Raw genomic sequence first — 10686 nt, forward strand, 5'->3', positions numbered from 1 at the left:
AAATTCCGAATTATAACTCTGCAATCTCTAAATATCGTTCTAAATTGTGGAATGTTAATCACTGATTCATCAACAATGATTCCTGGCTTTTGATTCGTATCATTTGTGTCTTCAATGTTTTTGATTTTCAGAATTTCTTTTTCTTTTTTAACTTTAGTTTTCTTAATTTTATCATTCGATTCTTTATATTTTAAGTCTGGTAATTGAAAACTTTCGTCTTCTTTTGTCTTCAAACAAAAATCATTTAAATTTGTTGACGAAAAAAGATCATTAGTATCATTTGGAATTATCATTTCTTCAATTGGATGTGGAAATGATTGTTTATCTGCTGATTTTTCATTGAGCTTTATTCGATTATATTCTTCATTATAAGAAGTTGTACAAAATTTTAATGGATAATTTTCTTGAATTTGGTTTTTCTCATTACTCTTTCCTGAAATTTGAATCAATTCTTCTATTTCATTAAGATATGGAAATGCCATATCTTTTAATGCATTGTCATCATGATCATAATAAATAAATATTTCTGTTTGTGGTATAAATTGAAATTCTAAATGAATTGGTTCAATTTCTTCAAGATCATTTTCAAATTGATCATAAAAATTTCCCTGCTCAATCAAATCTAAATTAACATCTAAAAGTGTGTCCTTAACAGATATCACAGGGCTACCAAAGTGCATTGTATGAAAGTTCATATAAAATTTTGTTTAAACATCAAAAAATTTGATGTCTTTGGGGTGTCCCGGAATATTTTGAATACTTTACATAACCTCCTTCTTCAGTAAAATGGAAAAATGCATTTCACATCTTTTTGAATTAGTATCAGAATATGAAAACTTAATAGTCCGGATTACACAATCGCCTAAAACAGAAGAACCAATTGATGCACTTAAAAAAGAAGCAATTCATATTGAAGGTCAAATTTCTCAAGGAATTGAAAATCTAAGACACCAAATTCATATTGATGATCGAATTCCATCTGAAGAACGTGAAAACCAACTAAATGCAATATTAAATGAAAATGGAATTAATTTAAGTCAACTTAAAATTCGTCGACGTGCTGCAATCGACCAAGTAAATAAAGAACTTGCGGAAATGAAAGTGCAAGAAAGTATTGAAGCGCGCCAAAGACTATTAGGTGATGCAACAAAAGATGAAATTCGTCGTACAATCAATTTGAAGAACCAAAATACGCTTGCGGTTGCTACAGATGCAACTGCACGTCTCGAGCGAACGAGAAATATCATCAAAGCTCAAGTACAAGAAAGTCAGCAAAGTATTGAATTAATGAGAGAATCAACACAATTTTTAGAAGGAATCAACGACGCCACATCCAAAGTCGAATCTGCGCAGAACAAAGCATCTCGTTCATTAGCACGACTTCGAGTCTCACAGAATTTTGACAAATATTTTTTGAAATTTTCGATTTTTGTTTTTATCTGCTCTGTGATATTCGTCGTCATTTCGAACATTCGACACAACGTAATCGTCGACGTTTTCACTTATGGATATCGAAAGCTGAAGAGGAAAGACGACAAAACTCTCACGCCAACGCCTACGCAGCAAATGCCGTCCCTGACACCAACGCCAACGCACACGCAAACGCAAACAGAGACTCCAAAAAATGCGCCAACACAAGAGCAGACAGAGCAAACGGAAGCACACAAAGACACAGAGCCATCATATGAACTAAAGCACGAGCAGACAGAGCAAACGGAAGCGCATAAAGACACAGAGCCATCAGATGCGGCAACGCCACTGCATGCGACTACAGAAGTGGTAACGCAAGCAGAGCCATCAAATGAACAGATAGAAGCTGAGCCATTAGATGCGACAACACAAGAGCAGATGAAAACGCCAACTGAAGCAGATGCAAAACTTCAGACAGAGCGTTCGAGCGAAGAAGCGGAAACAGTGGAAACAGAACCATTTGAAGCAAACGAACTCAATAAAGAACTATGATCTATTAAATGTATTTCATCTAAATTGTGTGCGTGAATCCAAATTTTTGTACTTTTCGTTGGAGCTGTGAATTACACATTTTAAGATTAAGAAAGGTTTTAACCAACGATAGAATTAAATGAATGAAAAATCATCGTGATGATATTCAAATCTTGTGGGCAAAGTACGTTTAAAATATTTTGACCATATAGAAATGCAGGATAACACTTTAAGAGAAATCCATAAGTCAGCAATATGGACAGTGTCTACCACAAAGAGTGGGTATAACATATCAGCAATGTTTGATAATAAAACAGATACTTTTTGGCAATCTGATGCTACTCCTCCTCATTGGATATGTGCACAATTTTCAAAAAGGACATATATATCGAAGCTTTCATTATATCTTTCAATTCAACAAGATGAAACATATACACCAACTGAAATAGTCATTAATACTGGAAATGACCCAATAAATCTAACTGAACTTAAAACAGTCAAACCAACCCAACTTAGAGGATGGGTAGATATTGACATTAATGTTTCAGCAATATTCTTCCAGATATCTCTGACAAAGAATCATCAAGGAGGTCGTGACTCAAGAATAAGACTAATTAAACTCTATGGAGCACCGTTTTCTCCTTGTATTGATCCAAATGTATACTTTAAATCTCCTGAAATATCAAAATATTTATCAATACGGTAATATATTATTTAATAAATTTTTCTTGTTTTCATCACAAAATAATTTTTTTAAGCTTAAACGCTAGTGTTACAACTTGTTATTTCCATCTGAAATTAATAAATTTCAAATTTCATTTTAATAAATTGATGAACCTATTTAAGGAAAGAAAAATAACATTAAGTTTGTATAACAAATATGAAGAAATAGTTATTCATTAAAAGAAATTTTAAAATTTATTTGGCCAATTATAAATGCCACTTTTTATTATTAAAATGAACATATTTTGGGTGTTAGCTCTTGCCATTACTTTATTATGTCTATCACTTCTAATCCTTATCTTCATATCATTCCTTGTTCCACGTATAGGCATTAACATAGCCAACAAAATTGCTCAGATCGTTTATAGATTTAAGATTCAAATTATGGTGACTTCTTGTGTTTTCATTCTTCTTTTTGCACAAGAATTATCTGTATGTAGGATGACAAGTAAGAAACGTAATAATGATCATTCACAAGGCGATGTTTTCTTTTTCGAAGCAAGTCAACTATTCAAAGCGCAAAGAAACCTTTACATTGTTGTTTTTGGCATCACAGTACAGTTTGGTCTTCTCATTGTTTCATGGCAAATAAATTCATGGGTCAAACGTAACAATGGTCTCAGAGAAAAGAAAAATTAATAAAAATTTTTGTTTTGAACGTTAAATAACCGTAAATTTTGATCGTTGTGCATCAAAACTTCGAAATGAAGCAACAATAGTTACTGTTTATTCGAGTTGTTTAATTTTTCACATGAAGTACTCGACTCTAGTCTTGTTTGGAATAGGCCCTCTTGCATCTGGTGGAGCTGCTTCAAACATCTTCCATTTGGTTGAACAATCAGGACTAACTTCAAGGATTGAAGCAGGATTACCACCTCTATAACAATAGTTAGGTGCTGACCAAACAGTGAATAATTTTCGATTAAACCATTCGACATATCCTTCTTCAGCAAGTTGATGAGCTCTTAAAATCAAATCTAACTTATTGTTACGATTAAATTGACGAACAGCATTATCACCAAATAAGTAACCAGCTCCACGAGGACTGATTGTAAAACTTGGAACATTATCAGGATCAGACCATAAAAGATCACAAATTGGACCTCTTTCAGGTATTTCCTTCTTACGATCCAACCTTTGGATTTGGTCAACTGATGTTAATAAAGGAGATAAGCCACCATGGACGCAAAAGATCTTGCCACCGATTACTGCGCATAAAGGTAAGAGATCGAATACCTTGTTAAACAAATCCCATACGGTTGAATCATTGTACTTTCGAATAACTTCATCATAAAATCCATATGCTTGAGTTGTTTGACGTGACTCATGGTTACCTCTTAGAAGGGTTATACGGTTTGGATATCTTACCTTGAGCGAAAGCAACAAAAGGAAAGTTTCAACGCTGTAATAACCACGATCGACATAATCTCCCAAAAATAGATAGTTAGTATCTGGACATTGACCACCAATTGCGAATAGTTCCAAGAGGTCAAAGAATTGTCCATGGGTATCACCGCAAACTGTTAAAGGTGGGGAAACACTAACAACATTTGGAAGCTTTGAAAGTACTTCTATTGCCTTTTCACAAAGCTGCCTTACCTGTGTGACAGTGGGATATTTAGCTTGGCGTAATAATGAGATGATTGAATCAAGCTCCAAAACGTCCATTTGGAATAATTGTGATAATTTAATTGAATTAATAACTGGCTTATTTGAGTCACTTTTCACTTTTATAACCGCCGGTTTTGTATTTTTTAAACAATTTTTCGAATAAAAGTGACATATAAATATTCTGTGTAAACTTATGAATAAATATTTGACCTGTAATTATAATTATAAACTGGATTTCGGTGAATATCAATTTTTTTAAAAGAAAAATATATCACACATTTCGACTTTATGAATGCAATAGAATGGCTTTAATAAATTGTAAAGCAATAGAAAAAGGAAAATAATTGAAATTGAATTGTTCATTCTTTATAAGATAAGATAACTTATTATTAATATATCCTTAAATTATTCTGATGAGATCTTTGTTATCGAAGTATGTATGCGGTTAATGTATTAACAAAATTCATTAATAAGATGTATTTGATCATAATGATAACAAATAACAAAAAAATGTATCAATATATTATTTTTCGAATGTATAATGATTCATTATCCCAAATAATTTTATTGCAAGTTTATCAATACATGTAAAAAAACTATACACAATACCGAATCCATTTTCAAAATAATATATCATGCATTGATTAGTTTCTGTTCGATAATACAAAAAAATTTTAGAAAAGTCCATCATGAATTAAGTATAAATTTAAAAAAATTCATTTGAAATCACAAAAATTCGAAATATAACAAAATATTTTATTCAACAATTTATGATGTTGTATCTTAAATCCATTGATCATTTTCTTGTTGAAGAATATCTTTCATCTGCTTTATGTCATATGTTTCTTCTTCTTTTTGTTCAATTCCACCTGTTTTATATATTTTATCACAGCTTTCATAACTTTTATTTTTGTTTCGAACAAGAAAAACAATAATAAGCACAAAAATAACACTACAACAAATAATTCCAATCAATGCAGTACTATTAAGGCATTCATTTCGTTATTATCATCAGCTTGAAAATAAATAATAATTGATGAATCGTATGAAATATGTGTTGAATATATAACATTGATATATTCATATTGTATAAAGTCTGTGAAATTTTTATCGGTTTGTGAAAGAATGACTGTTTGCGAAAGATATTTACTCATTGAAATTGTTTCTGTGAACATTAATGAATATGTTAATATGTTTGAATAAGTATAATTCTTATTTGAATTATTTGGTCTATTTCTGTTTGTGCATGTGAATATGTTTGTGTTTCTATTTCTGAATGTGAAAGTGTTAGTGATAGAATGTATGATTCTGATAATGTTGGTGAAATTATTACTGTTAATGTTAATGATGAAACAATTGTATTCGTTCCAATTAATGTTTGCGATGCTAATTCAGTGAATGATTGCTTAAATGTTTGGGTTGATATTTCAGAATTTGATTTTGTTAATATTTGTGTTAGTGACTTTATTGAAGTTGGGATATATATCATTTATGAAGTTAATAATTTTATATTTGTTGATGTATGTGATGAATTGTTTTGACTATTAATGTGATTGTATATTTAGGTACTCTTGAAGATGTATCAGTTATCACACGTGTATACGTTTGAGATGTATGATATGTAAATGTCATTTCCATTTTGTTATTTTTCACAAGTGTAAGTGTATATGTAAATATCGATGTATATGTGATTGAGAGATATATGATGAGATTACTGTATTTTTATATGTTAAAGAATTCGTATGTGTCTTTGTCGCAACATATGTTTCTATGGATGTCTGTGTCATTGTGTTAACTGATGTATATGATATCGTTGATGTTTGCGTGTCGACACGTATGAATCTGTATATGCATTTGTTAAATAATATGAAATTGTCATTGAAGCCGATGATGTAATTGACTTTGTATTAATGAATGTTAAAGTTGTTGTGCTATAATATGTTAATGTATTTGAATCAATTCTAATGATTTTCTTAATATCAATGTAACTTTGAATATTGGAAATCGATGATGTAAATGAAGATGTTGCTACAATTTGTTTATCTTGTATTACATGTAAAAAGTGTTGGCGAATATTTGAACGGATTTGATTTTGAATTAAATTTTAAATTATTTCTCAAATCACAATTTAATCTACTTCAATTACTAAAACAATAATCTCCACATATAACAAAATTAGATTTAATAATAACATTATGTAAACATTAACATGATGAAAACGAATATTTGCCAATAGATTCAATGTTTTCATCGATTATGACGTTGATTAAATTCGAACAAAAAGAAAATGCATAATCCCCAATTGAAACAACATTTGAAACATTTACTTCGATGAGTGAATTCCAGTATGTAAATTCATTATTTTCATTTAATGAAGAAACATTTCTGAATTCAATAATAAGTAACGATATATATATTAAATTAAAAACATTTCATATTATTTTAGTTTTTATTTATTCAATAACACCATATTCAAAATTTGTTCTTTATTAACATCAATTAATTATTATTCGAAGGAGTCAATATTTCATTAATTTTATCTAACGACACATTAAATACTTCGTTTCCCTTTTTCACCCTCACTTCGCAGCTTAAGTCATTTCTATTTCTTTTAACCGAAGCCTCAATTCCGTACATTTGCGCTAAATACTTAAAGAGCAATGCTCTATGTCTTATTGCGCCGACCTTTAGCTGTCCGATCATTATAACATCGGAATGCGTCTGATATTTACATCTCGAGACTTCTGATTCGTACGCGATTCTTCCGTTTTCGAATGGTCCTCCCATTCGATTCACCACGAACTTCGCAATCGACTCAGCAATTAATGGCCATTCGGGGACAACTTTAACTATTTGTGGTTCGATTTGTTGTTCGACTTTTTTTGCCCCTTTTTTCTTCGTTTGATTTTGTTCAACTGGCTCATTTTTCACTGTGAAACTTTCTTCCAACAAATTAATTGCTTCGTTAAGTCCGTTGTCTTTGTTCTTGTCAATTAATATTGCTTCCATCCTTAAATGGATTACATCTTTCAATAAGTCGTCAAGCGATTTATATGTTTCACATCGTGGATCAATCGAATAAAAGCCATCGCTTATGATATCGTTGAAATCAAGGAAATCCTTAATCCAATACTTAGCAATCAAATTCGACTTACAGATCGTTTCAAGTGCATTAGTTGCAAATGTGGACAAATTTAAGTTAATCATCGCCGTTGATGACGCAAATCGTTTAAGCTTCTCTAATAGTCCATAACTACAAAATTGAGTCGAAACACTTGTCATCATTGATAATGTGTTAATCGCATGTAATGAATTCCGTCGTATCGCAACTTTTTTGTTCGAAATTAATTGTATTAATATTTGGATAAAGTTTACATGATTAGACACATATGTTTTGGTTAAATCATTAACTGCTAATGTCGCAATTAGAATTAACGTGGTATTAATAATATCGGGATATTCACTTGTTAATAGAATTTCAAAGTCCCCTAAACTATTTTCGATTAACATTTGTTGAAGTTTTGAATCACCGATCATTCGAGAAAATATCGGTAGAACGATCATTTGGAATTCAATTCTCCATCCTTTATCGTCATTATCGTCGTTGTCAAATGTGACGGTTTCCTTCAAGATATTAATCAAATGTTCAATTGCACCAAACTCATGTAATTTAGCTCTAATTGATCTGTTATCACAAATGTATTCTATGACATGCATAATAGATCTTCTTATTGACCTATTATTATTAATTATAGTTCCATCATTCGATGTGAAAGTTTTACCAAGTAATTGACAAATTCTATTCAATTGTTCTGGCTCAAGAATTGTCGAATGCGTTGAAGTATCAGCGCTAAGTTCTCTAATTATTTCGGCGGTAATTATTTTTATTTGAGGATCAGTTTGCGTTGAATAAACCCTATCAAGTAATAAAGGAACTTGTTGCGACAAATTTTTGGAAACAATTGGAAGTGAACAATTGTTTTTGAATATCGTAAGTAAATATGGCATTATAGGATCTGTTTCTTCGATATCATTTAAAGTGTCTATAAACCTTTGAAGTAGTTCGTCATCAAAATGATATTTAAATAATTTGAAATTAGAAATCTGTGAAATAATCATATAGGAATATGTTTGAATAGTTTTGTCAGAATCATCAAGATATGGTAACACATTGTTCCACCCAAGTTTCTCTTCAAATAGAATCGAGCATTCGGAGTCAGATAATAAATTACCAATTGCGCGGAGAACGTTTATGAGAACTTCTTCATCAATGTCTTCGTTCTTAAGGAACTCTATGAGGGATTCAAAGAGACCACTAGTGTAGATGGCACGCTTATTCTCAAAATCATCACTCATTTGAAATAAAGCTAATGAAACTTGTGATTGAATTGTGGAATCATCATTTGAAAGTGCTTCTTTAAATACTTCTAAAGCACCATTGGATATAATTTCTCGTGATGTAACAGAATCTGCAGATAATGAAACAAGAGCATCAAAACATCGTTCAGATAGTGAAGGTGTATCAAATGATTTAGCATATTTGACAATGTGTGGAATAGCACCGGATTTAGAAAGCAAGTTAAAGCCCCACTTTGAGGTGCATGAATTTTTGGCAAGTGCTGCAAAATACCATGAAATTACAATTTGTACTTGATCATTTTGAAAAGTACTTGCGAGTTCTACAAGTCGGTCAATGATTTGTGTCACAATAGATTCGTCTTCAATTTGTTCTCGAAGTGCTGAAATTGTTGGCATCAAAACGCCAGCTTCATTAGATTTCATTAAAATTAGGAGGGTTTCGTAGCTTGAAACTGTGATATCAACAGGAAGCTGAACTTCCTCGAAATCTTCAGCAACGGAATCCATCCTATTTATTACTTAAAATACGTTATATCATATAAACGTTCTTCTATTGCAAAAGAAGAAGAAATTTCTTACAAAAAACAACTTATTATTAATCTTTGATTAAAAATATCGGAAACTTCAAATAAAACTCTAGAAAATACAATTATTGTGAATAATATTGAAGAATCAATTACAAAAATTCCAAATGATTTCAAAATTGAGTTGGGAAAAATTGGATAATTCACTTATACAAATGAAATACCTAAAACCAATATCAATAATGAAATGGAAACTTCAAATAATAACAAAGTTAAAGAATTTGATTTTAAGGTCATTTAATACAAAAATTGTATTAACAATTCGAAAACGACAATAAAAATGAACTCTATGAAAATGATTCTAATGATGAATGTATGTTCAATATTGAACAATGTTGTTCATGTAAAACGATTTCTAAAGAAAATGATATCCTTTGTTGTCCACTTTATATGTATTCATCGATATTACCATTAAAATATGAGTTTGGAACAATAAATTATATAAAGTTTTTCACATTTTGTACACATTTCATACATCAAATTGTGGTGATAATACTAAATCCCCTATTGATTGATATTTTCGTAATATATATTTCCCAAAACTTGAGAATAGAAATGATTTATATAATGATCAAGATATGAGTTTGAAATTTCTCATTAGCTTTAAAACTTATTTATCTTTAAAATATTGAGAATTTTAATGTATTAACATATATGATTTTTCAAAGTTTTATTTTAGATTTAATGTAATGATTCGCTCCATCCTTATTTATTCAGTGTGCCGCCTGTGTATTTTGATGAGTTAGGGAATATACAAATTGATTTTGGATTAAATGGATTCGAAATATTATTGTTTGATGAAAGATTAGATAAATTGGCTAACGATTTTATGTCAGGCGAAATCATGAAATATGCTGTTTTTGAAGATGAGTACACAAAAACTTTTATATGTAATTGTATTGATCTCTGGTTTAAATATGTACTTCTGCATTATGTACAGATGACGAAATATAAAGCATAATGACAAATTTTCAAAGATTTGTTTTGGAACATTATTTTTTCGATTATCATTTTGATCAGATTTAAAACACTATTTCTCCATTAACTATTTTATAATATAAAAATAAATTTGGTGCAAAACACATTTTCAATTTTGTGAATCATGAAGAAACTGTAAGCAAAAAAAAAAATTAATTCCTATATCATTATCCAATTTTTTTTCAAAATGTATTTTTTAATGTATTTCTATTATAACAATAAATTAATATCATAAAACATGATAATTATGAATGTATGCGAAAATAAATAAAATCATTAAATTATTAGTTATTTTAATCTCTTGTGTATCAAGATAAATTTTAAATTATAAATATATTTTCTTTAATTTTTATTGAATATAAGGATCAATTCTTGATACATTGATACATAAAATAATGAAAAGGATTTTTTTTTTCAAATTGATAAAAATATTGAATTCAGAGATAAATTTCCAGCAAACAAATTAAACGTATTTTAAACCATTTGCTAT

The 10686-nt window shown here is 29.8% G+C and overlaps 4 protein-coding genes across 4 annotated transcripts; 2 read left to right on the forward strand and 2 right to left on the reverse strand.

Moving 5' to 3' along the window:
* Nucleotides 1–786: 786 nt before the first annotated feature.
* GO595_001952 (uncharacterized protein) lies at nt 787–1962 on the forward strand (the record flags this gene model as incomplete). The annotated part of the gene is made up of 1 exon (XM_067914807.1): nt 787–1962. One exon carries the CDS (start codon nt 787–789, stop codon nt 1960–1962), a length of 1176 nt encoding a protein of 391 aa, XP_067777638.1.
* A 936-nt stretch (nt 1963–2898) lies between these two features.
* Nucleotides 2899–3303, forward strand: GO595_001953 (uncharacterized protein; the record flags this gene model as incomplete). Its single annotated transcript, XM_067914808.1, has 1 exon — nt 2899–3303. The coding sequence occupies one exon, from the start codon at nt 2899–2901 to the stop codon at nt 3301–3303; it is 405 nt and encodes a 134-aa protein (XP_067777639.1).
* A 108-nt stretch (nt 3304–3411) lies between these two features.
* GO595_001954 (Serine/threonine-protein phosphatase 4 catalytic subunit) lies at nt 3412–4332 on the reverse strand (the record flags this gene model as incomplete). Its single annotated transcript, XM_067914809.1, has 1 exon — nt 3412–4332. The coding sequence occupies one exon, from the start codon at nt 4330–4332 to the stop codon at nt 3412–3414; it is 921 nt and encodes a 306-aa protein (XP_067777640.1).
* A 2442-nt stretch (nt 4333–6774) lies between these two features.
* GO595_001955 (armadillo repeat-containing protein 3) lies at nt 6775–9141 on the reverse strand (the record flags this gene model as incomplete). The annotated part of the gene is made up of 1 exon (XM_067914810.1): nt 6775–9141. One exon carries the CDS (start codon nt 9139–9141, stop codon nt 6775–6777), a length of 2367 nt encoding a protein of 788 aa, XP_067777641.1.
* Between the last annotated feature and the right edge of the window lie 1545 nt (nt 9142–10686).

This window comes from Histomonas meleagridis, assembly GCF_020186115.1.
Source record: "Histomonas meleagridis strain 2922-C6/04-10x chromosome Unknown contig_16, whole genome shotgun sequence".
NCBI classification, from domain to species: domain Eukaryota; phylum Parabasalia; order Tritrichomonadida; family Dientamoebidae; genus Histomonas; species Histomonas meleagridis.